Source organism: Podarcis bocagei, assembly GCF_964188305.1.
Source record: "Podarcis bocagei genome assembly, chromosome: 1".
NCBI classification, from domain to species: domain Eukaryota; kingdom Metazoa; phylum Chordata; class Lepidosauria; order Squamata; family Lacertidae; genus Podarcis; species Podarcis bocagei.
Genome location: NC_138125.1, coordinates 49,595,720 through 49,623,323, shown reverse-complemented (window position 1 = coordinate 49,623,323; position 27,604 = coordinate 49,595,720). Strand labels below are relative to the sequence as shown.

At 42.1% G+C, this 27,604-nt stretch overlaps 1 protein-coding gene across 5 annotated transcripts in view; it reads right to left on the bottom strand.

Moving 5' to 3' along the window:
• Window positions 1-27,604, bottom strand: part of ACTN1 (actinin alpha 1) — a 94,658-nt gene that overhangs the window by 22,819 nt on the left and 44,235 nt on the right. For 3 of the 5 annotated variants that reach the window (XM_081186051.1, XM_081186049.1, XM_081186047.1), the window contains exons 2-9: window positions 21,736-21,850; window positions 19,567-19,686; window positions 14,108-14,194; window positions 12,832-12,919; window positions 11,810-11,888; window positions 10,045-10,126; window positions 8,233-8,318; window positions 255-347 (exon numbers count right to left, since the gene is read on the bottom strand). In XM_081186051.1, coding sequence (XP_081042177.1) covers window positions 255-347; window positions 8,233-8,318; window positions 10,045-10,126; window positions 11,810-11,888; window positions 12,832-12,919; window positions 14,108-14,194; window positions 19,567-19,686; window positions 21,736-21,850 — 750 coding nt within the window. Of the gene's footprint in view, window positions 1-254; window positions 348-6,312; window positions 6,399-8,232; window positions 8,319-10,044; window positions 10,127-11,809; window positions 11,889-12,831; window positions 12,920-14,107; window positions 14,195-19,566; window positions 19,687-21,735; window positions 21,851-27,604 lie in introns of all 5 variants that reach the window. The other 2 variants (XM_081186050.1, XM_081186048.1) reach the window with 1 other exon arrangement.

Genomic DNA, 27,604 nt, shown 5'->3' with positions numbered 1-27,604 from the left:
CATACTTAAAAATATATGTTGCTTTGATATCTGGGATCCAAAACTGAGAAATATATAGGTCCCATAGCCGTCATCCCTAATCTGGTGCCCTCCAGATGTTTTAGACCATAGTGCCCATCATCCCTGACTGGGGTTGATGGGAGTTTATAATCCAAAGCATTTTGACAACCAGGTTGCAGAAGGATGTTCTATGGAATATCTATCTTTCCATTTCCACATAGTTCTGCCAAGAAATTGAAATCAGGAATACCTACATCACTGGCCAACTTCTCATAGTCTTCCATTAACTGTTCATTCTCTTGATTAACTGCCAGCACCTTGCAGATACGATTGGCTGCTGTTTCCGCCTACCGAAATTTAGAAAGAAAGAAAAATACATTGTTAACAAAGATGTTTCCTTCAGCTTCTTGATGCTTTTAGGAAAGGCACAGTCCACTCTGTGTCTAAGAGAATGTTACTGGTCCAAATTTATCTCCACATTATGAAGATTTTGAAGTGCTCTTGCTATCATTTCTCTTCTGGGAGTTTTGATGTGAATGTACACTTGCAATGCCTAAGAGGTTTTTTACCCTCTACACTTGCCCATATCCATTTACGTGCACATCCATATCTATGCACATCAGTGTCTGGTATGAGATAGAATGCATAAAGTGGAAAATTATTCTTGGAACAAGTAAGTGCCTATCCAAACCTTCTCCAAGACCATCCTATAAAACTAAATGAGGTAAAAATCTAACCCCATTTGTCTCAATGGATCAATGGTTTCCATTTTGCTTGTAGAATAACGTTCTTCCACCTCAAACGATCAATGTTTTCCATTTTGGTTGTAGTTATTCTTCCACCTCTGTTTTGAGGTGCTACAAGGAATCACTTCTCACGAAAACTAACTTGCCCCTGAAGAAAGTGTGAAGCCACAGGTCTACTGTTGACATCTATTCCATACATATCCAAATGTTCAAAGCTATCAAAGTGCTCTCATATGAAACTGTAGCTCTGCTGTGATCGTCTCACACTCTTAGGTTTTGGAAGAAACATGAACTTCCCTTAATCTTACAAGAGTTCTCATTATTACATATATTGTACTAGATTTTTAAAAATAGAATAACTGATGTATACTTTTAGGAATTAACGCCAAAGGTAGGATTGGGTTTGAGTAGTCTACAGACTCATCCCAACCTGCCAATTCAGCCTCAAAGTTACATGAGGGCAGAGGGCCTAAATGAAAGAGCAGACTGGGGGCAGCAGGAAGAGAAATAAAGCCTGAAGTCCAAAGTTGTACTGCTCAACAGTCCTAAGAGGCTACAAAACTGTCCCTTGTATCTTTCACTTGAACTGCAACAATATCCACTAAATTATTTTTCAGATCTCCAGAGGGTAGCAACATAATTTCATTTTTTAAAAAAGCTGAGCCATTGCTTGTTAAAACTTTGAAACCCTTTTTCTATTTTCCTTTTAGACTTCACTGGAACTAGCAAAAACAAAAACAAAACCAACCCTCTAGTGCAGCCTCTAGTGGTGTCCTCCAGTTTGATTTGGACAAAAAACAGGGGAGGGAAACTGTTTTCATCTCAAGGGCTGTGTTTCCTTCTGTAGGCAACATGCCAGCAGTGGGCAGGGACAGTCAAAACTAGGTAGAACAATTTTACCTTTGTACAGGAGGCTTAGTTTCTACATCCACTTAACACCCTCCTCTCTGTCTTCCAGCCACGCCAACAAGTCATTTTCAGAATCCAACACCATTTCCCAGTCAAGCAAAAACTCTCAAGGAGGTCGTGAAGTAAGACCAGAGAAGTGGTCTGGCCTTGGGAAAGAGGGGTGTGTGCCTTCAGGAGAATCCTGTATTTCACCCCAAGGCCTGAAGTTCCTTGTCCCTGGACAATGCTGGCTCTGGGCTTATGGGAGCTGCAGTCTAAAGCATTTTGAGAGCAGCTGGTTAGAGAAGGCTGCTCTGGCCCAACATATCTGAGAAGCCATCTCGTTCTACGTGCCTCATCACAATCCCCCAAGATGGATGAAACCATCTACCTGCCAACCCAGGACATCTACAGCATGGAGACATTTTTTTCCAACAGCTTCCTTGCTGAGTTCTTGTAGTGAAAGTCTTAGTATATTTCAAAACCATTCTAAGAATTCCTTTACTTTGGCAGAGTTGAGCATTCTGAGCATCTTGATATAGCTATCTTGGGCAGATTTAGGGATGAAGCAGAATAAAAATATTTACAATAAATAAGTAAATAGCTTTTAAAAACCCCTGTCAGGCTATCCCATTGGAAGACAGGGAACTTCCATATCAAAAGTGCGAGGACACCGAAGCAGTTTCCTACAATGCTGATGCTCACATTCAACACTAAGCTTGTGGCTCCAGAGAAGATAAACCAAAATGACAACATTTACCTTTTTTTTTTTGTTTAGGGATGTGTGGTGTTTAAAGTAATAATAATCAATTATTTTTATGCCAAGGTAAGCTGAATTCTAAAACATTATGAAAATTAACTGAATGTGCATTAACTTTACTTTCTCATTTTGCATATTTTATTGTATCGACAAATCACAGAACTAGAAAGGGCACTGAAGCACCATTCGCTGGTCTCTAGAAATCCTAAGATTTTGGGCTTGCACAGAATTCTGGAGCAGAAACAACCTGCTTTTATCCACCACTGAAAGGACTATGCAAGCTTTCAAACTGAACAGGCCTCTTTTAACAAATGGGACACTTTTAGCCACTTCAAGTTGGCAGCACTTGAACATTCACAATATAAATTGTTCTCTTCTGGTGCTGTAATTAAATGTATTATATTATACATGTGAATTGCAGAGGGAAAAGGTTGTATTATGCCACCACTATCTGACATCCCTAAAGTACTGATATTAAAGTACTGGTAAGTTCACTCTACTAAGAATCTTGCTATTTCCCCTAAAAACTTGCAAGTACAGAGACTTATAACTTATTTGGGTAATTTGTTCCACTGTCCAGTAACAAAAGGGGTATACTTTCATTAATGGGTCCAAAATGTATCTTAAGCAAATACATGCCCACAGTATTTTCCTATAGGCGACTAGACTGTTAATCCCAGATGCTACCCACAGAACAGGTAAGGCTAGATAGTGCTAATAATGCCTCACCTCTTTGTCTCAACATTAAGAAAGAACAGCATAGATATGGCTCCCTATCTCCCCTGGTGTCTAAATGAATGAGTGAAAGGCTTAATATAATAGGTATATAAAACAATGTGGACATTTGTCTTTTCATCACAGATTAATGATGGAATCCTGAAATGCTACCTATCAAACGGAAGCTTAATCAAAATACTTGCCTATAATTATTTCCAGGAATCTCCTTCAACAGTGTATTAAAAACACATTATTTAAAACCATCTAGTAATAAAAACACTCATGCAGTTTAGTGTTATTAAAGTTGGAAGCAGTTAGGGCGGGGGGAAGAAAGCAAATGGACCAAAGCAAGTATATGTGTAGAAATACATAGACACACACGCACACACACAAAATCATATGAAGGAAAAGCAGCCAGTCACATACACGTCATGGCAGGCTGGGGCCCCTGTACCTTTAAAGACTCAGTATAAGAGAATGAAAGAAGCAGAAAGTTGATCATGTGACCTCCCCTTCAGGGCTGGTAGCAGTAATGAGAAATCTGAATGAGAAATGGAGCGACATCACAGTAAGTCACCTTGTCAAGTAAGAGGGCAGAGCTTGAAAAGACACTCTGTGCTCCTGGGCAAGGCCGAAATGCATGCTTGCTAATCACTCTACAATAGCCCCAGATTTGGACTGCTACAAAGGGAAAGGGACCCTAACTCTTTCCTCCAGGTCATGAATTCATTGCTGGGCTCACTGGCTAGCTAGCTGACAGTGCATTCAATTAAATATATATATATATTATAAAACTTTGGATTCTGCTAAACTTGAGATTATATATTCATCTTCCGACAACTATCCAGATGTTGTGCAACTGATGTTCTCATTTGTATCTTATCAGCCGTTTCAAGGCATCAGGCACTAGGCCCCACCACTGAACAAAGCTCTTGGGCCCCATTCTAAAACACTACAACACTGAGATCCATAGTCTATGCTGTCTGATAGATATATATTAAATCCAGAGCAGTGTTACACAATTTCAGGGCAAAAAAACTTGGAAACATGGCCTTTGAGCTAAGTTTGAAGGCTCCCTGCAGAAACCCTCATGTCCCAGATTTTCTATAAGCTTGTGCTGAAAGGGTAATTAGTGAATTAAATGTATTCTTAAAAAAAATACATATTTAGAAGGTCTGCTGTCACTACCTATTTTAAAAACTACAAAATATGTCCTTTAGTACTTTCAGAGAAGATGCTTGTAAATATTGGTGACATCTGATGTTGTCTGCCTGCTTAAGCAACAGAAATTTGCTTGTGGAGAAGAGAGGAAAGAGAAGCCCCATAGCAATGGTGGATATCCTTTCACACTATGTTGCATCTCATTCAGTATGGAGAGTTAGGCCCAAGGGAGCAGGCCACAGTGAAGTCAGTTTTTCAGCAGCTAACATGGCATGTCAGTAACATTTGAATTAGGCCCCAGAACGAACATTTTCAACTTAGTTTGCAATATTTCAGTTCAGCTTAGAGTTACACCTGTGCCTGAAAACCCCTGTGAATCTACCAACAAATATGGGATAGGAAAAAGTTAGGAATGCAATGTGACTGCAGAATGGAGAATAGGGTCCACGAAAGAAAACTTTGTGGAATGGTTATCTGGTTCAGTAAAGGAGAGTCTTGTTACATTACCAGCTATCCTTTTCAGAGTTTAATTGCCCAATGTGTGCCCAAGGAGCCTGGACTAAGGTCTGTTTTCCCCTTGGCATCTTTTACTCAGGTATAGAGGCACGATGTCAGTGCCAACGCTAATGACACACGTGTGTTTGAATCAAAGCTTTCCCTCAAAATGCATCTAAGACGTGATAAGAACCAACAGAAGCCAAATATTTTTGCAGACGAGTACAAAATGTCAAGGGAGGATAAATCCACTGAGAGATGATTACATAGATAAAAAAGCCGTAAGGGTAAGGGGACACCGTAAATGGTACGAGGAGGGAAAGCAACAGAACTACCGGCAGAGGAAGGACACAGATGGATGGGAGGAAAGAGAAGCAATGTGGGGCAGAGAAAAAGTTAAAAGGTGTATGCAGAGACTGTGATAATCAATTGTGGCATCAAAGGCTGGCTGTGTGAAAAAGATGTAAGAGAACAGCCATCCCAACTTACACAAATCACTAGAGTTTGGCCATGAAACAATAAGTAAACTGAGCAGGAATTCCATGAGCTTGGCATCTACAGAGCAAGACATTCTGAGGTCTCCCATTGAGAGAACACCTGTCAAAGCAGAAGTGGCCATTTATATATATCCACGTAGACATGACCAGATTCCACTGATGGTAAAGCAGCAGCAGCAGCAGCAGAGGGATTTTGTTTTTATGGCCACATAAAGGCTGAATGGCAATTTTCTGACTTCACTTGGAAAAGTAGCTGCTCAGAAATTAACGACCACCGTTGGTATACTGCCAATAATAACGGAGACCTCTTGCTTATAAAATAAACCCTGCTGAACAATTGGTTTTAGGTTGCATGAATGGGGAGCAATCTATGCATGATGCTCAATCATGCATAGCTTTTTTTGAACATGTTCTTAACTAAATCCAGCTGCAGAAATTACAGTCTGGAGCAAAAGATTAGTACGGAGGAAAATATCAGAGAACTTCTGCAACTGAGCATCATTTGGAGTTTTGACCTCAGTTGTTTAGCCCTATAGTAATTATTACTGATGGCTAAAAGCAACTCTAGAGCTGGGTCTTTAAAACACTCCCAACAGGCTTAGCATTGCCAATGGTGGACCAGTGTGGTATCAGCCACCAAAAATGACTGAGAACAGAGCGCTCTAAGGAAACCAGCACCCAGCTGAAACTAGCAATGCACTTTCCAATAGGAAGTCATCTGATCTGTCAGCAAAGTATTGAATATATTCTGCAATATTAATTTGAACCAGTAGGCTGCAACTTGGGTGTTCTAGGCCAGAAATATTGTCTGGGGAAAAGCAGAGAGACCCACTACATTGAAAAAAAATATCCACTGAGTTCTCAACAAAGCTAGAGAGTGTTTTTTTAATCACCCAAGATGCTAAGGAAGTTGTGTCAATATTAGGTAGCTCAATATGACAGCCAGCACTGGATTCCATACCTCTAACGGTTTAGGGTATCTGCCTCTAAATTTGGTGGGCGGGAAACAGAAGGAAGAGGAGGGGGTTTGTTAGGAGTAAAGTCTCACCTTCTGCGCACCTGAGAAGGCGTGGTAGTAACATGAAACATAGGTCATAATGGCCTTCTCATCCGGCCTTAGCGTGCCTATAATATCTGTGCAAAGAAGGAGAAGAGGTTGAAAGGATAAAGTAAGAAGCAGCACACAGAATAAAATAAAACAGTCATGGGTGGTAAGAGAGGGGAAAACTTCCCATCATGCATTGCAGGACAGGCCAAACAGATTTCCATGCGGAGAGCTGGGAATTCGGATCAGAACGTGACCGGCAGGGTTGGCTTTGTGGAGTCCTGTGGCACTCGTTCCCACCTCCCCATTTCAGCTTTGGTTTCCAAGCAACCAGCCTAGTCCACATTGCTTTGACACAACTCCACAGTCAGTAGCCTCAGCCCACTTGCAGATGGGCAAATCTAGCTTTATCTGGGGGAGTAAACAGCCAGTGCCATGTGCCTGTTCTACACACAGGAATAAAGTAGCTAAATTTCGATGAAGACACTATATAGAAGTTAAAAGGCATGACAAAACCCAGATGCAAGGCAGAGAAGATCTGTTCTTGCAGTGCCAGTGCTTGACATCTTACTAGGGCTGTCCCATGTGTGTTTTCTGAGCATACAGCTCTTCCCCTTGTGCTGTGGGCACAGCTAGCAGATATTCCATCTATAAAACTGCAGATTAAAAATGGATGTCTTTTTAAAACTTCAGCTGTGTGCATTGGAAAAAGATGTAGAGTAACCCCTTGCCTGGTACAGTGGATTTTAAGGTAACTGCATCGTGCAGTTGCAGTAAAATGACAGAACGCCAAAGGAATGTCACAGGGGAGTTCTAGAAATGCAGTTTACATCTGAAGTATTACCATACTGCTCCCTGTTTCACTTTAGAAGACACAGACATGCATATCTGTCCATTTAGGCATGGCTTCAGTATTGATTAGTCTACTTTCTATCGGAACCCTTCTGGCCCACAAAGCAAGAGTGAATGCTCAGGATCTCTTAAAAATTAAGGCATAATCTGATAATGCACAATTGCTTAAGAACATGAGGAGTACCCTAACTAGAACCAACAGGTTCAGCATTTTCTGCAAGTATCCCAGAAAAAAGTAGGTGCTCCACAACTTCTATCCACCACCATCTTAAGCTGTAGCTAGTGAAAGGTTAGCATTTAGTCTACTTTTGAGGGAAATGACATGACTTCTGGATCCACTTTCAAGCTTCGGCCTACTTACACACTTACTTGGGAGAACACCTTACTGAACTGAGAGTGACTTAACTTCTGAGTGAACAAGCAGAGACTTGTACTGCACAACCCATTTGCTCTACGATGAGTTCTCAGATACCAAAGAACAGTTGATTCATCAAACTGCAATGCTCTGTGGAAACTTCCTGTTTGGGACATCCTGTCAGTAATGTTTTCAGAGAATTTGGCAAACAGAATGCACATTTTCTGTTCTGCGGCATCCAGGTCTTATTTCTTAAAATTATGCTGTTTCGCAAAATAAGGAGGCTAAGTCGCACAGCAGTGTTGCTGATCAGCAAAGCAATTCAGCATGGATTAGCTGGCATGTAGAATGTTATGATGCTGGATCACTATGCATGACAAATTACTATGCAAAATACTCCCCCCCCACCGAGATTCAGATCTTTGTGTCCTGTGGATAAAAGCAGTGCTCCCAATGCCATGAGAGTGACCCGCTGACTTGAACCAAAGTACAGATCTGCACTACATCACTGACTGTGAGATTGTGTTTGACCCCATCTGCACCCCCAAAATGATACATACACAGAAAGCCATTCGGAGCCAAGAAGCCAACTCTGCCAAAAATAATAATAAAGATGCCCGTAGCTAGATAGGAGAGAGAGAGAAAGAAAAAAAGGTTTGGACATTAGCAAGAGGACCAGGTGCTCTGTGTGGAGGGAGCTTGGAATCCTGCGATACCTTCTGGGCTCCTGAGAAGGCGTGGTAGAAGCTAGAAACATAGGTCATGATGGCCTTCTCGTCAGGACGGGCTGTTCCAACAATGTCTGTCAAAGAAAACCTGAAGTTAAAGAGCATATCAACTCATGGGACGTGAGCAAAGCGAGATGGATCACCAAAAGGTTATGGGGACGCCAGGTGAGGGGTGGGAGTGACTATTAGAACCTACATATTCTCTACATATAGGTCTTTTAGATACTTTCTTGGAAGACGATTTCCCCTCTTGGTTAGGGCAATTGTCCCTGTCCTCTTCTCCTTACCACAAAAAATACATATTCTTGATGCAAGTGCCCAGTAGGACATAGAAGAATTGTGTGTGCTAAATTGAGAAGATGAAAGACAATCTTAAGCTGCTGTTTCAGTGAATGATAGCAAATGGCCACCATTCTCAATAGGCTGTTAGTCTGAGTTTTCCAAACATCTAAGGAAAGCAGGTGCTTATCACCTCGCAAGCTCAGGCCATGTAATGTTTTCATAGTGTTTCCTTGCTGCTTTGAGGATGATAATGGCGGTGGAGAACAATAGTTGCCAGAGCACAAAAAGAGAACCATATTGCCATGCAACTAACCATCTGCTTCTTCTGTGAGCTTTCATGGGACCTACATTTGTCTCAGTAACCTGTGATAGTTCAGTTTGGTGGCAAATCCCAAAGGATAAGAAATGCCCTTTGTAAAATTCAGAGCCAGCAACTTTGGGAGTCCATCTGAGGCTACCTGCTGGGATGAATTCGGTCTCACTACCTAGCTGCATCTAACACCATACTATGCATATGAAAGAAGTCCTGATAAAGATGATTTTTTAAAATAAAAAAATCTAGTCGAATACACTGTTCTCTTTAGTTCACAAAAGCTCCCTGGATAGAGGTAATGAGGAATGGACAGAGCATGGCCAGTACAAAATGTTCTCCCAAATTTTAAGGGGGAAAAAAGAAAATGTCACAAAAGGGAACAGAGCAACAAAGGCAACTTGAAAACTGTGGATTTCAGAGCCAGTGTAGATTTTCAAAATGCAAAAGCAACAACATGGCAAAAGGGGAAATTTAACACATGTTTCCAGGAATCTAGCTACTGAGAACTGAAGGTTATAATGGTCCCTTGATTAACAAGTGTGGTGGCTCAGGATATAAAATGCCCAGAGAAATGTAACTAGTATGTAACTAGTATGTGAGAGACAAATCTGCCTTTGTTTCCACCTCTCCTCATGTACTGTAGAGATACCATGTCATTTGCTGTTTGTTCAGAATTCAGCTTGTTTGTTCATGGTGGAGTCCCAGCCCAGTCAGAAACAGGTGTCCTGTTACTACTGAATTTACAAATGAGCTCCACAATAACAAGCTACGGAGCGGTTTTGGGAAGTACAGAGAATACTAGGGAAATTTGAGAGAAAGTATAAATGCAACCATGCTGTTATTCATCTTAGGCCTGGCTTATACATTTCTGGTGATGCATGGAGACTACTTCATCAAGGTCAGATCTCACGTCAGAATTATGTGGCAGATCATGTTAGAAGGTTCCATTATCCGTGCTGCTGCTCCCTAGGGGCCCTGACATAGAACCTTCCATTATCCACACTTCTTGTGCTGTTATTCAAATGTTATCAGGATAGGATCCAGCCAATAGGGAAAAAAAATTGCAGTTATTCTAGTCTAGGTACCTGATAAGAAGGGTGGGGAACTTTTGGAAGAACTAGTTAAGTAGAGGTAGAAAGTTTGTGGAACTTCTTGGGTGTGCGCAGGGGAAGGGGGAAATAAATCAAAATTTGATTCTACTTTACCTTCTGCATCCAACATCTTGGGGATATCTAGGTACCTTTCAGCCACATCAAAAGCTGTGTTCAGGTTAGTGAGAGGATCATCCTAGGAAATAAATAATTGAAGTTAGCAATATGTAAAAACATGGCATAAGAAACAATTTATATACCATACTAAGGCTTTGATAAGTGAGATCATTAGAGTCATATTCTAGACTAACTGATAATTACAACATTAATACGAGTTGCACATACCACAAAAATATGCACTTAACCCCCCCCCCCAGGTCAGATTGTTTCTACTAGAGAACTAGGAGGTGGAGTGTTGACAGGACCTCCACTTCCCACCACCACAAATGCAGTAAAGGGCAACTATGAGGGCTATGTGCATTTTCCAAAAGGCCTCTCTGTAACATCTTCTTTAAGGACTTTGAAAGGACATCACAGATTCTGTCATCTCCCCTTTCCACTAGTCTGCTTACTTCCTGGACCAGTACTAAGCAGGAGAGCTGTCAGCTTAAGACGTTTGTCCCTGATTTGTGTAAGTTGCAAATAGAGAAGGTGCAAATCTTTTTAATGCCCTGTCTTGGTAAGGTGCAGTATGAGAAGCCGCCCTCTACACATATAGAATCTCCACTACACTATATAGGGTTTTTGTTTCAGCGGGTTCTCTTGCGCTGTATGTTAAACAGGTTAGAGAAGATGAGGCCCACCCCAGTTTTCCTTTGTTTTGTCTTCTCCTATCCAAAATTGTTAGATATGTTAGTTGAAATGTCTACCTTTGTTTTGTTAAAATTTGAGGATACAAAAACAATTTTTTCATGACTTGCAGCCTGTAGAACTGATCTAAATGAGGCCTACACCAAGATAAGGGTGCAAATAATTGCACCAAAAGGGAGGACAGCTTGGGATTGTCTGTCTGAGACAAGTATACTTGTTGAGGTATCTTTCTCAGAGTACCATACAGCATAAACTATTGTTATTAGGAAGTTTAGGTATATATAGACCCATGAACACAGAGCCAGGCTGCGCTCAGGTATAGTCACGAGAGGGGTCTCTGTGTGTGGAACCATAGTTACTATAAGGATCATTTCACTTTTGGTTGCTAACAATATTATCACAAGCATGCTGATTTTGCTGACATAAGAAATAAATGCTAGTCTCTTACTGCATAGGAGGAACGAGCAACCACTGTTAGCTATGTCTGAGCTATGCCCTACCTTATTGCATGACTCAGAGCAGCTTGCAACAGTATTTCTGAAAGTTATAAACCCAAGGGGCTTACAATTGTAGCTTAAAGAAGAAGTAATGTGGACTACCATGCAGTTTTGTACAAGCAACAGATGACTCCGCTAACTATGCATTCCACTATGGAGTTGGAGCCATGCTTTCCACTACAGCTTCCCAAAATTCATTGCTGGGCTTGGTCACCCACGTGCTTTCTCCAAGGATGTCAAGTCCAATTTTCACCTGGATGATAACCTCAGTCAGCCTAAGAAAATATTAGTCTCTAATGTGTCTTGGCTGAATGTACCAGTCTAACTTTGGGAATTACCTGAATTGTGCTTCCAAAGTCCAAAGACTTCCTTACCTGCTGCTAGTCTAAATCTCCACCAGGAACTAACAGACAGAAATCAAGTAAACCAAAACATCTGAGCTCTTCAGAGACCTCCTTTCTCTCATCCTTTTCTCTCATCTTATGGGCAAGTTAGTTATCCAAGTTGCCAGCACAGGTTTCCATCCTCCCACGACATCTGAACTTGGAACATCCCAAAACATAAGCAGGTACCTTTCTTAGTTTTCCATAGTCAATGAGTTCTGGACGATGTCTGTGAATCAAGGCACAGAAACCAAGGCCATCCTTCCAGCTGTGAGAGAGATAGGACACCATTAACTAGACTCATTCAGGAATGGGGTTTGTTTTTTGTCCAATACTCAGTAAGAATCAGTGCACGAGTAAGTTTCACCTCTGCTTCAGTTGAAGCCTTTCCACAATGCCAACTACAAAACTTTGCAGTATGTAAAAAAAAGTTCTGAGGTTTCTAGTGCCAAGTGAATAATAAAAATAAATAATATATATTCTTTTACTGATCGCTATTGGATTGGCTCAATAAATCATCCTCTGCTAATGACAGGCCAAAGGAGATTATGTCTACAAGAACAGGATTACATGCCATTACATATTTATACAGCCACAATACATCCCCAGCTTGCTAAACCATCATTTAGCTGAAACTACAGTTAGCTTAAATGAAGGTTCCTCATCTGAACATGGTCTAAAATCCTGGTTAGTAAATCAGCATTAAGGCACCATTCCTTGTTACAGACATCGATGTTTGGTGCATCAATTATAGGAATGAGGTGATATGCAGGGGAGGTATATGGGGGGGAACGACACTCATTCTTGGCTTATTAAACTATGGTTTAAGAAGCCAGGAATGCAGTTTTGTTTGAACTGGGCTATGTATCCACAAACTTGGAAGTGCAAAAGTAAACAGCACAAGCACTTTAATTTACATAAGATATGAGGATAATAAAGGCATTCTTGTGTGCCGAGTATAGTGTGGGAAGAAGCCTTTCGTGGCCTCAGCCTTTTCCCCTGAGCTGGTAGGGCAGCTTTCAGAGTACAATTGCCACACACACACACACACACACACACACAGCCTTTAATGGACTGTGATGGCAAGTCCACTGCAAATGGTCTTAACATTGCTGCTAAAACAGTTGAGGTAAGGACCAGGCAGCATCCAAATCCTCTAGGCCATGCAAAGACTACAAGTCACAGGCTGCTCCCCAGCACCTTTACATTACCTAATATGGAAGTTTTGGATGTTCACATTTTTGTATGGGGCTGTCTTTCTCTGACACCACAACAAAAGCCCTTCTTTAGCAGATGTCTCTAGGGAACAAAAGATACAAGTATTAGCCAATCTCTGTGAGGCTCTTTCACTAGGGTTTTAAAGCTGCCTCTTCATCCTGACCATTAATACGTCAGAAGCCACTGAGGAGAATTTGAGCAGCTCTTTCCATTTACACCAGGCATAGGCAAACTCCGGCCCTCCAGATGTTTGGGACTACAATTCCCATCATCCCTGACCACTGGTCCTGTTAGCTAGGGATGATGGGAATTGTAGTCCCAAACATCTGGAGGGCTGGAGATTGCCTATGCCTGATTTACACTGTAGTGCAGGCTGTGCAACTCAAAAGGTCTGGGGGGACCTTTTCTTCCAGTTGTTAATGATCAAGTGCTGTACTGAGTTAAAAAACCCCCAACAATATTTAGAATTACACAGGCTCCAAATCATAGAACTGTAGAGTTGGAAGGGACCCTGAGGATCGTCTAGTCCAATCCCCTGCAATGCAGGAATATGCAGCTGCCCCATACAGGGATCGAACCTGCAACCTTGGCATCTTCAGCACCGTGAGCTAAGCAGGCTGCACAGAAAGTCCACAAAGGACTTAAGTGATGCGCTGGCAGAACATGTTATTTAGCCCAAACATTACACTTGGAAAGGGTAAACAGTTCCCTAAAATCCCTATGCTAGAACTATTGCTTTTCAAAGGATGTTTTTTCCTAGTAGTTTAATCAGTCAAAATAGCTCCTTCCACAAAGTAAGTAATTTTGCCCATCTAATTCTGCATTATGTGTGAGGGAGGGATGTATCAATGCAAAAGAAAAGGAGAGGTTTGTAGGCTAGCAGGAACATAATTATCTCAGTTGTTCTCAGGAACCCCTTGAGCTCAATTCATGACCTCACATTTCTGCCTTCAGGACACTAGTCAATATGGCCTTCCAGATCAGGGAAATGGTCTACAGTGAATTGAATTCAATAAAATGGAGGTGTCGGAGCCTTGGATTTTGTCACTGTAAATATGGTCGGCATCGTAGTAACACCAACAAGCAAGCAGTAGTACCACCTGCTATTTCCTGGATCATGCTCTGGGGGCAGTATTTCCCTTCCCGTAGACGATAGCCAGCTATGACAATCTGTACAGGAGCTTCGTATGCTATCTATTTTGGAAATACACAACACACAAAATATTCCACAAGTGCTTCTGTGAGAGATGGTGGCCCGTTGGGATGTACCTTCCACTGAGATATCCTGAATAGCAAAGCGGAGGATGATGGTCCAGATCATTCCAAGGGTCATTTTCGCATTCCCATCCACAATTTCTGCAAAAGAGAAAAACACCCTCTCAGCAGCTGCTACCGGTGCTCAAAACATCTTTGGAACTTTGGTAGACAAGAGTCACAAGTGAACATGTTTCAGAATTAGGGAAACAAGTGGGGCTTGCAAACAAAATGTTGCAGAGTGGACTGCTCCTTTTCTGGGATTCCATTATAATCCCACTTCCCATTAAGTTTCTATCCCCTCACACACCAAAATAAAAAAAAAAATCCATGCCCACTTCTCATTAGATTGTTTTGGGAAGTTGCCCCCAGGCTCTTGAAAGGTTTTTTCCCCAACAGAATTTTGTGTGTGTGTGTGTGGGGGGGTACTTCTCCAGTTCTTGGGATTTCCCCAAGTCTGCTGATAACTCTCTCTTATGTGTGGTTGGTGCTGTTTTAGTTGCATGAGGACCAGCGCTAGGCACATTGAGATGGCTATCAGTATATCCAGGTGGAACCTGCAACAAAATGCTGCAATGTGGAGTTCTTCTATTTATAGAGATCCAGCCAATCCACTCCATATAAACTTCTGAAAACCTCAGGGTTCCCCAGGGTCCGCTTATAACTTCCTTGTGCTTTTAGGCTAGACTATTTTGGTTGCTATTTGGATTGGCACTGGGAGAATTGAAGATTACTATTGGTTGAGGATAACAATCAAACACAGTGATTATTTTGGGCAAGCGTAGCTGGGCAACAGCCATTCAAAAATTGCCTTCACATTCACAAGAGAACAAGTGCCAGGTACGTGATGCAAATTAAACCGCAAATAGATAATGCTGTTGCACTGAGTTACAAACAATAGCAAATACCCTCATTGAGATCAAGATCTGCAATCATTAAGTTGGGAAGGAAAACATCAAAGGGCTCAGCTGTATATTACTAGTTCTGTTGCAATGTGGTTCCTTTGTCCATTTGAATTTTCTCCCTCTTTGGGACAGCCTTAATGACTGTTTCCTCTTCTCAGAGCATTAACTGCTAGAAAGACCTTCTATGGTCATTATTCTTGAAATGTGGATTAGCATCATATATTTGTACTTTCTGCTTGCTAATTGATGCCATCCCAAGCCCCTCTACAAAACTGCACTTAATAAGCAGTTCAGCAGATACTATTAATGAGCTCATTATTGCTTGTGGAAAGCATTCTGAGGATATTGGGAGAAGTGGAGGCCAAAGAAGGTTGTGTGCACTGTCTTTCCCAATCTGCTACTCAGGGATTCCCACTAGTTCCTGCCCCCTTGAATAAGCTCAAGACACTGCCTGTGGTCTTCAAATTACCAGTGGCAGCAGATATAAGCCGCATTAGCAGCATGATAAAACTTAGCAAGCAATTCTGTGCCAGTGCAGCGGGGGGGGGGGGGGCAGGGTTCATGATGATCCCTAAATGCTTCTGGTGTACCTGTTGCCAAAGCCAGCCAATCAGAATCACACCACCATGCAAATTGTTGGGAGAGCAGTATATATAGACCCACACTGCAACCCCTTAAGAAAAGAGGGTCTAGAGTGTTGGGGGAAAGGGGAAGGAGTTTGTTTCTCCTAACAAACATTTGCTAGAGTGCAACCCCTTTCCAATTTAAGTGATATTAGAAGGGGTGGGGTCTAAAACAAAAGCATTCCCCATCCTTCAGAAGGTTCAAGACCCCTGTTTGCAGGAAAATATATTTTAGTCTTGCCTCAGAAACAAATATTCATATATACTTGAAGAATCCCTTCTTCACTAATAACACAAGGCTGTTTTTGCAGCATTACTAGCAAGCAGAGATTCTTAGTGAAATGCACATTCAGTGAAGGAGGGAGAGTTGTTTAAAGAACCAGAACAGAACAGACACACAGGAAACAAAAAAATGCTTTGCTCAAGTGAATTTGTTTCCATCCCATTGCTTTTATTACAACTATTCTCTGCTAACAGGCTATGCAAATAAAGACAGCATTTTCATGTCTTTGGCGAGCAGCTGGAGGAGCAATAAATATTGAATATTTCAGAATTAAACCTGGTGGCTGGAAAGAACAGGGTTCTGAAATGCCATCACATTCACAATCTAGTAATCCTAACCTTCTGGAGTGTAAAATAGTCTCCTTCCTCTATTCTAGTCTTAAATGACAAGCTGAAAATTCACTGTTAGGATCTATATGATTTCTTGGCTGTTTGAATGTACTTTGAGAGGCAGCCCAACCACAAGCCATGCAGAAGTGGAGAAAGGAGGTTGATTCTATGAAAACAGGTGTCAGGAGGACTAAATGGTGGGCAAGAAAGGAGAATTTTGCTCACAACTGAATATGTGTTCAATATTCATTCAACATCCTTAGCACATTTAAACTGCTGTGTATTAACCACACTTTCAATTCCAAAGGAAGGCAAACATTAATGCATATACCACCCAGAAATAATAATAATAATATTTATTATTTATACCCTGCCCATCTGGCTGGGTTTCCAAAACCTAAGGGCAGCGAAAACCACAAGATCATTAAGACAAAATAACTGGTAGCTTCATTCCACTGGTGTCAATGGGACAAGGACTTCCAGGAACCCAGCCTATAGGGCTGCTGCACTAGCATGTAAACTAGTACAAGCTCCTTCTTCTCATTCTTATGGGTAGCACCACCATTCACCTGTCCAGTCTCTGCCATGTCCCCCTTCATTCGTCTCAAAACCTGTGCAGGGACTTTCTCATCTCAGCACTGTTGTGCAATCCCTGTTTGCTGTTGCAACATGATGACTCTCAATCCTGCACGAGCAAAGCCTTCACTAACCTGATGCCTTCCAGATGTTTTGAACCACAACTCCCAACAGCCCTGATGTGGGGCTATAATAGGAGCTGTAGTCCAAAAGCATTTGGAGGACCAACAGGATACCGAAGTGTGCATTAGCATAAGGCCTTTGTACCTAGTCTTATCCCACTCCTTGCCTTGCACATTGCAACATCCCACTGCATTGGGATGTTAACTATCCAGTGGCTGCTTTAAACGGTTCATGGACTGCAGCTGAAATAAAGAGCATCCTTCTAGCCTGAGAACTAAATGAAACATGAGAGAGAGAGCTTAAAAAACATTATATATAAGCTTATGTAAGCTGGAACATGTGTTTGTTATGGCTTCAATTTTAATAGGTTTGGCTGATGTATAGAATTGAGGTAAAACAGACCATAGCCCTGTCAGTCACTTCCGCACTTCACCAGTTATGAGTGGGAAGAAGACAGAAACAAACAGCTGCCTGTTTTTAATGCTGCAAGCAATACGTGTCTTCTGCCCAATAACAGCCAGCCCTGCATATTTGCATAGCTCTCTATGCTGGTAAGAGTTTGTGATCAACCAACACCGTTTCATTATTACAAGCTAAAAGCTTAAGTTTTCTCCTTGCTGACATAGTTGGATTTCAGATCAATGTTATACCATGGAAGCAGGGCTCAGGAGTCTAAAAAGCTGATAGCTATTTGATATGTTGGAAATGCATGAATGGGAGAATAAAAATGCTTATCTATTATCCCAGTAGTATCTAACTCTAACTGTATGTTGCAATCAAATGTGAGCTTTTAGTGTGCAGCTAATCAGGATCCAGGAAGGATGAAAAGCTCATTGCCTGGTAGAAAATAGTTTGTGAACTACACCAGCAAAAAGCTTCTTTTAAACCAATTTGCACAGGGGTCTTGGCTGTGTAAATAATTATTTTCATATTCCTTTCTAATTTTCAATAGCCATTTCCTTGTTCACCACACAGAAAGCCATTTTGATGTTGCCATTACTGGATCAATTCTGCATTCCTGTTTTCTCAAACTTGTGATGCTGCTGCTGGTTATATGATCTACAGCAGCCTGGTGCTGAAACCTTTCAGTAGGCTGAATGACACTGGAGAGCTTTGGACCAAAAAAATTATGGCTAAGGGTGATTTAAAACAACAACAACCCTGAACTTGGTACTAACTCAAGATGATTTTCTCATTAAGTACTACCTGCCTGATGTGGCATTTCCTGCCTGAGCCACATTAAATACATTCTGCCTGCCTCATTAATTTTTACTTTCTAGTTTACAACAGTGACAGCTATTTAAAGCCTTAATTTGAGTCCTTTTAAAATTCATAGTCTGGAAAACTTTTCATTGGGCAGTCCTCGCCCCAGAAAGCTGTCAGTCAACCCCAGATGCCCACTGAACTGCTATGATAACATCTTCATGCAAAACAAAATGCCTACAGTAGGGTGGAATCCACACACCAGGCATGCATTTATTCTGACACGTGGATTGATAGGCAGAAGTCAGAGGAAACCAAGCAGATTCATGAAACACATTGACCAGGGTAAAGCCCACACTCTTGCAATACCTCATGCTGAAGTTAAGGACTAACGTATGAACTCCTCATACTCAGAGAGAAGAAACACCATGGTGCATCCGGAGCAGCACAACCAGATGCCTTTATCTGCCCCAACTGCAACAAAACATGTATCTCCTGCATCAGTCTCTACAGTCACAGCAGCTACTGCAACCATCTAACAGCTTGACCTCACCCCCAAAGGTGCACTCCTCCATTGTCTCCAGAAACAGACGGATGGCAACATATTTTAACCTTAAAGTACCCCTTAACCTTAACACACCCTCTTAACACACCCTCCTTATATTCCCCCATTCTTAGACCCTAGAGCATTCCATAGAGATGAGAGCCATGCCACTTCAGGCTACATAAGCAAATGAGTTTGTAATAACATATATCATTAATGCTTTCACTGGAGTTTTAGTTTTGAAAAGCTGCATGATCAGTAAGCCAACGTCCAGATGCAAAATGTAGGTTTCGTTCACCATGATTGTGAATTAGTGGATTATGGCATAATGTAAAAAAATTCTCTTTAGAATTGGACAGAAACACGTCCCCCTATCTGGCTTCCTAGCCCACAACCTCAAGTACAATCAGGCAGAATAATTATCCAGGAAGTGTATGAAAATGTCAGAAGGAGCATGGAGAACACAACTCTTTCTGAAGCTTTACAGGGATAATTTCCAAGCAATCTCACCCTGTGTTCTGCAAGTTTCTAGCCAACATAAATCACAAAGGGATTCAAAATAGATGATCTATCTGTAGTGCACTGCATCAAATCCAGTGCAGTTTTATTCCACACACTTTCTGGACTTTGGTAGACATTACTTGTTGGGGAGCCTGGTAGAAACCAGACTTGCAATTGGTGTGTGTAATATGGTTATCTGCAGTCCCCCCCAGGACTCAAGAGTCTTTGCTTGCTAAACACATATGTTGAACTTAGGGGAGTCCATAACAATCACCACCACAGTAGTACAACCATCACCTTTTAGTGGAAAAATTGGCCCGTTCCTGTAATCATTTTAGTAGCCTTGTGACCCACTTATATGCTCCCACTGGTTGGGTTCTGACTTACCTTCTGCTCCAATGGATACCAACTTGACTCCTTTGCTAGCAATGAAATCCAGGGCTTTGTTGACATTCGAGATTTTGTGCACTCGCATTTTGCCTCTTTCTGGCTTAGCCAAACGTTCACCTAGTCAGAAAGAGAAAAGAGTTATGTTCCACTTCTTCATTCCACTTCAGTAAACAACTCATATACAACCAAAAGAACACAGTCTACCTTGGGAAACTTTCCGTTTGTCTTTTATTGCAATACCACAACTGCAATCTACAGAGCTGTGTTCACAGTTGAGATGTTATGCACTCACAAAGACCATATCATTTCAGAAAGCAATCAAAGGAATCATACGTCTGAACACTTCTCCACATTAACACCCAGCTCATAAGAAACGCTAAGCTAAAATCTTCATTCATAGTAGGAGGGAGCTTTTCAGCAAAGAAAGATTTAAATATGCAGTCAGCACACATGTACCCTCAGGTGGCATTGTTCCAGGAGGACAATATCACATCTTTTTCCCCAATGCAAGGTGGCTAATCTGTCGCCCTCTGTATTTTGATGGACTGTGAATCCCTTCATTGGCTATGCCAATATCTGGAAGACCACAGGTTAGCTATCACAGCTCTAATAATCCTAAATATGCCTCAGAAGTGGCAATGTTTTATTTTCCAGTAAAATTAAAGAGCAATTCTCTCATGTTGGACAGTTATAGGAACCCAGCCAAATGAAAACCAAGTGCTTTAAATATTGCACTCAGTTGCCTTCATGCAGAGCACACTTCTAACTAAATGCAAGGTTAACACTCGTATATGGAGGCTTGGCTCCTCATCATTTTTTGTATGAAGTGTATGCGCATATTTTCACCAAGACCACTTTTAAATATGTCCCAGGACAAATGGCCATCAGTAGAAAATCTCGTAGAAGGGTATGAACCCACCTGCACAGCAAAGGATTCAGGGCACCACCATCCTTGCTTTTCTGCTGTTACTTACCCTTTCGTTTTAAATTACTGCGTGCCCAGCCTTTATACTTAGTGTTTACTTTGAACTGCAGCCAAGAGCAATGAAAACTGAAGCTGAGAGAGACAGAACAACAGCCCCATTTTCTTCTGACAAGACCCTATTGACTTCTTCTGTGGCCATGGCATTTTTTACCACACGATGCCACAACAAAGTGGGCACTTGTCCTACACTATCAAAGGGGATCACCGACACTTGACAAGGGTCTATGTGTGATCCTCTTTTGCTAAATGGAAAAAAAGGGGTTTCCAAGCTGGGTTTTTTTCCTACAGGAAAAGAGGAGTCATTGTGGCCTTGAAGAGATCAAGAATGCCTGGTCCCAGCTACAAGACTGAATATGCCACAGTGCCAGGCATGCAGCAAGGGACTTTCCTAAAGTATGTTGGCTGGGTTCAAAAAGATTGCATGTTTAAAAAATAAAAAAGCACAGAAAGAGAAATGAATGTCAGGAGACAAGAGATGTGTTCTGGGCAGGCACATGCCGCTTCTGAACAGAAAAGCACCCAGACATTCTCCCTTCAGTCATTTGTGTCCCTCCTATCATGCTCTCTGCACTGCTTCCTCTCAGCTTTCACCGCCTTCCCTATGCATGAGTGAGCATTTCACTAACAAGATAAACAAGACAAAAATAAATAATGCGAGGGACTCGACTCAGCTGGTTTCTGGCAAGCATCAAAAGAAGCCACGGCTCATGGATTCCCTTCTCAGTACCTCGCTTCAGCGTTCTGCAGCCTTTCGAACCCTGACCCATTTGTATCAGGCATGGGAAGGAGGAACATTCTGCATTTCCCCAAGGACAGAAACAAGGACAGAAACAAGCACACCTGGGAAGCCCTACAGGACTATATAACAAAGTCTGAGAACGGGTTCCTTACGGGAACTGCTACGGTGGTGCAATGTGGGGAAATGAAAGTTACTTTGCTAATTAATGGCACTGCATGCCACTGGATCCCCATCTTTTGTATCTTTGAGGTTATTTTCCCCCTTCCAGCTGAAATTTCAAACCATGTCCTAAGTCCATGATGCTAGTACACAAGATGGCCACACTTGCTTTTTCTTCCTTACCTTTGTGCAAGCTTGAACTATTAGCCCCTGTACTTTAGCAGACTCACTAGATTGGAGTTTTCCCCCAAAGCATTTAAACTTTGCACAATGGCTGTCTTACCGGATATGACTTCCAGGAGTAACATAAGTTTAAGGCCATCCCTGAAATCTTCTTCTATGTTCTCAATCTGCGTGCCAGCCTTGCGGAGGTGAGAGTTACACCAGGCTGTAAATGTCTGGAAGAGAGAAGAAAAGGGAATAATTAATCTCCAAAGAGAACATACTGGGCTGCTGAAAAGAAACCCATATTTCAACAGCACTGGTGCTGTGATTTACTTGGTGAGTGTCAGGGAATAATTATATCAAAGTTCTGCAGGGCAGAAACGTCCTGGAGATAAAAAGGCCATGAGTGAGAATGAGTGCTGGCAAGAAGAAAAATTCAAGGCAATTTGGCCCATGCAGCCTGAATGTACTCTACAGATCTGAATGCAAGGATACCCTTCCAACAGGTTTCCTTCATTTACTGTTTTCCAATAGGCTTCTGATCAAAAACAGAGAGCAGACTAATTTTCCCCGAACAAGGCTATAATTTCCAAGCAACAGCAGACGCTGTAACCCTCCAGCGGTTTGACTTCACCCTCAAAGGCGCACTTCCTTCATTGTCTACTGAGACAGACGGATGCCAACAACAACAAGATTGCAAGAAAACCGCCAATATCTTAAGTGGCTGAATGGCAGGATGAAGGCTAGCAAGTGTAGCTTTTGCCACCATACTGCTTCTGTAGAAATGACAAATCTTCTCCATGGTGTTTTGCTTTCAAGGGTTCAGAAGCTCCCTTCCAGGCCAGAGGTTTGCAAGCTTGTCTCTTTATCAAAGCTAGGAAGCAGGTAGGTCCTTCTCTCCAACTCTTGCATGCTATCCATTGTATTCTACAGCAGTTGTTCTCGGAGTATAGGGCAAGCCGTCTTGGACTGTGTGGATCACCTAGAAGGGGGAATACGATCCTGACACAGTGGAACCTCTCCCCTTACCAAGCAAGTCACGTTTGGCCTGAGTGCTTTTTAGCAACAGATATTATTGATTCACACTGGACTGGGGGCAAGGACTACTGCCCCACTTACCCAGTCACCTCAACTTTGTTACAGCATAACAACTGCTTGGTTTGTATGGGGAATTCCTGTGTGGTTTTGGGATGTGTGTGGGGTGTGGGGTTAGGGTAATATTACTCCATTCCCCTTTCTAATGCCAGAGTTGGATTAGTTCCCCAAACCACAGAGTGCATGTGCATGAATGCATGCAAGAATCTATGCATGTTCTGCTATGGAACAGACAGCTGGTGCTGGGATGGATGGAAAACTTAGAAAGCGGACATGTAGGAGGGAAGGACAGGGTCAGAGGGATGGGGAATAGCTGCTGTTTTCCAAAAAAGCAGAAGCTAGAATCGTGGCAAACTTCTTGTCCTTTGAAGAGGACAGGCAGGTTGACTTTAAGTGTTGTCTCAGTCATTTCGGCTGGCTTATTTGCAAGAGAAGGAATTTACCTATTCCCAGTTGTCCCTCTTTATCTGTGAAGGCAAACCTCAGGGCAATGCTGTTCTCCAGACAGCTGCATGGGCCACTGTGTTAGGATGCACAACCCACCCTCTTCACAGATGGCCAGGCTTTCTAATGAAGTCAGCAGCATTTAGCAGTCATGGTTTCAAAGTAACAGAGGGCATGCATTTGAGAATGTCTCTCTCACACATGTGAATTTGGGAAGTTTTCTTTTCCTTACAGGTGCAATGTTGGGCAATCCATTCACTTAAAAAACAACAACCTTGATTTTAAAAAATAAATCAGGTGTGCTTCTGCCAGGGCAGGAAAGCAGGTAAGAGTTGCTTTAAGAGCCACATTTTGAACAGGGCAGCTGGCTTTACATATTTATTTATTTCTATTTTTTTAAATATCCCATACCTTCAGTGCCAATAGGATGCCTCACAATCAAAAAGCAAAAATTCAAAATTCCAAGAAGAACAATGCTACTCACAATAAAAGAACAAAGAGGAAAGCAATACAGAAATACAGCCCCAACAAAATCAATAGTAAAACCTCGCAAAAACTTAAAAGCTGCCTGAAAACAAAAGGACACCCTTAACGGATAGCTTCGGTTGTACAGCTCAATCAATTTATTGAACCAGTCAACAGACTTTGCACTAGGACTCAGACATCTGTTAACATACAAAAATGAGATACAATATCAAATGGCTCTATTGACAGGTAGGGACCCTGGTTACATCGGCTTGGGAAAAGATTTCAGCCAGTGTCCTACTTGCACTCAACATAATTTTAGCTACGGTTTCTGTTTGTAACAGAGAAGAAATGAGAAGTGTAATATGCAAGCCATATCCTGGGATCCAAAATGCCTATTGTTGGGGCAATCAGCTCTGGAGATCTCTATAAAAGTTACAAAGCAACAAGATGTATTTCATTTTCTTCTGAGCCACAAAGACATCACCTATCAGGTTCAACTGTACTACAGTGGTACCTCAGGTTACATACGTTTCAGGTTATAGACTCCGCTAACCCAGAAATAGTGCTTCAGGTTAAGAACTTTGCTTCAGGATGAGAACAGAAATTGTGCTCTGGCAGTGCGGCGGCAGCAGGAGGCCCCATTAGCTAAAGTGGTGCTTCATGTTAAGAACAGTTTCAGGTTAAGAACAGACCTCCGGAACGAATGAAGTACTTAACCCGAGGTACCACTCTATTGTTCAACAATCATGTTGACTCTTCTGTATACTAAGCTCTGAGATGGCTACTGAAGGACAGTGTCACACACACATAACACACAAGGCTAGGAATTATTGTGTGCTCCATCTACCTTATCTCTTATTCACAGTGGTGCAAGCCACTGGCTACAATTTACCATCCTGTGAGCAAGCAAAACTGTTGTTTCAATGGCAGAGCCAGTGATTTCTAACCAAGTGGGTGGAGAGGAATTATGCCACGTAGTAGCTAGAAATAAGACAGTTATGCTGCACTGGAGAAAAGCCATCAATCTGAAGCTAATCATCAAGTAAAGGTTCCATACAGAGAATGGTTGGGGAAACAGTAAGAGACGTATTATTGCTCCATAGGAAGCAGGCGTAAGCCTGTCTCAGCCTATGCAGCTTTAAGGAGAGGAAAGCACCATGAAATGAAAGTAAAGCATTTGAGCTGGCAACTCATTAGCTGGCTCTTAATTAGGAGAATGATGAATGGACTAAAATTAGAGTTTTGTGCCTCTGACTAGCATTAATTTGAGCGCGTGATATGAGATCTGAAACAGGACCATGTAACTGAAACCTAGGATTTTCCCTTAGAAAAAAGGAAAACACATTTGCTTCACCTGCTGATACAAGGTAAGAAAAAAGAAAAGAGGGCTGCATCCCAATCAAGAAAAAAGATGAAATTGTGGGCAACCACCCAGGTGCAGAATTAGTATTTTAATAATCTTAAACCAAAAATGTTTAAGGAAAATATGGAATGAGATACAATACTCCTACCTAAGAAATGCAGTACAATAATCTCAACATAACAAAGGTCCGTATAGTTAAAGCTATGGTTTTCCCAGTAGTGATGTATGGAAGCGAGAGCTGGACCATAAAGAAGGCTGATCACCGAAGAATTGATGCTTTTGAATTATGGTGCTGGAGGAGACTCTTGAGAGTCCCATGGACTGCAAGAAGATCAAACCTATCCATTCTGAAGGAAATCAGCCCTGAGTGCTCACTAGAAGGACAGATCATGAAGCTGAGACTCCAATACTTTGGCCACCTCATGAGAAGAGAAGGCTCCCTGGAAAAGACCCTGATGTTGGGAAAGATTGAGGCACAAGGAGAAGGGGACGACAGAGATGGTTGGCTAGTGTTCTCGAAGCTACCAGCATGAGTTTGACTAAACTGTGGGAGGCAGTGGAAGACAGAAGTGCCTGGCGTGCTCTGGTCCATGGGGTCACAAAGAGTCGGACACAACTAAACGACTAAACAACAACAACAAATCTCAACATGTTTTATGGATCACTGTTCTTCAAGCTACTCTTTAAAAACAAAATAAAGAAGAGACAAACTTTCTTTTCAAAGGCTAAGAGAAGAATGGCAATATACATGCTGATAGCAAGATGTTTTTATGAAGTTACAGCTACATTCTGCAGTCTAACACACAATGCAAGGATGATGGTTTAGCCACATTGTGGTCAAAAATAGGAAAAGCTCCAATAAAAAACTGAAGTGCAGGTTGCAAACAGGAACGTGCTATTGTGCTCTTCGTTCCATGAGCAATGTGAGTGCTGGGATAGCCTTTGTACTGTTCGCTTCCTTAAGAGCAGAGAGGCCAATGGTGGTTACTGCAGAAAAACTACAGACAAGGTTGATGGAGTTGACAGCATAGGTAATGTCCTGCCCCAAGGCAAAAACTCTGCATGTTCCAGAAGCCACCAGTGTGTGCTCCTAATGTTTGTAGTACGATCCCCTATGCCCTGGTTTGCATGACCCAGGAAGCCAAACCATGCATTATTTGTGCATTGTATGAAGAAGTGCCTTCCACCTTATCTCTGCTGCCACTCAGTTTCATCAGATGACCCCTGGTTCTAGTACTTTGAGAGAAAGGGGGGTATATTTGCTAAAATTATACATAGAATGAAGAAAGTGAACAATCTCAGTAATGTCTCCCCTTATTCGTCTCCCCCCCCCAACAAGAAAGCCCCAATCGTTGTAGCCTTTCCTTGTAGGGAAAGTGCCCCCCCCCCAATAATTTCTATTGCCCTTTCCTACACTTTTCTAGCTGTTCTTCTGGAGACATGGTGACCCAAAATTGCACAGTATCTCAAATTTGACTCCACAATAGATTTGTATATAGAGCATTACAATACTGGCAATTTTTTAAAAAAATCCCTTTCCTAGTAACTTCTAGCTATTTTAGACTAAACCAGATTTTTCACTAAGCTATCAACCATGACTCCAACATAATTTTCCTGATCAGTAACTGCCAGTTAAGACCCAGTCAATTTATACAGTAAAGCCAGGATTTGGGTTTTTGGCCCCCCTATGAACAGCACTTTACTTACCTTGAACTACATTTGGCATTTTGTTGCCCATTCACCTGGTTTGGAGAGTTCCTTTTGAAGCTCCTGGCAGAAACCTTCCATTTCTACCATCTTAGCTTATTTTGTGTCATCCACAAAGGCCAGTATGGTATAGGAGAGTGTTGGGCCAGGAACTGGAAGACCAAGGTCCAAATTCCAACCCACCCATTAACCTCACTGAATAATCCTGGGCCACCATAGACCCGAGTGATCTACCTCACAGGGTTGTTGTAAGGATAACATGGAGACTGGCGAACCATGTGAACCACTCTGAGCTCTTTGGCAGAAAAGTGGGTCTATAGATGTAATAAATAAATAAATAAGCAAGCAAGCAAGCAGCCAAATGGTTGATTGGAGGCCAACTGCATTAGAACTTATGGTTTCTAAGACAAAGTGGTCGATCGACACCGTTTAACATTCAATTGACTTCAGTCAATAATGTCAAATATATCACAGCAATCCAATAGTACATGCTCACAATTCTACTTGATTTTGAACAGTAGCTTTGTCTCCTCATTTAGTTCATGTTGCCATGTGTCAGAAAGGGCAGGAGCCATTGCCTTTTCCATGTGAGTGTGCACTTGTTTCTATATCTGTGGACTCACAATCAGTGGCGAAGCTGCATGCTTTGGCACCAGGGGTGGAGAGCAGGTGGGGGTGGGGGTGGCGCGCGTCCCAGGCGCATGGTGCACGGCGCGTGTTGGGGGGCGGCCGTGATGGTACCCCCTCCCCGATGGTGCTGGGGGCAGTACACTCCCCCATCCGCCCCTGTTCCTCAGCCAGTGCTCACTATGCAGCTCACTCAGCAGCAGGTGCTGCCCCTTCTCTCCTCCCTCCTGCACTCTGGCAACTTGCTTTCCATTTCCCTCACTGCCCAAAGGAGTTGGCAGCT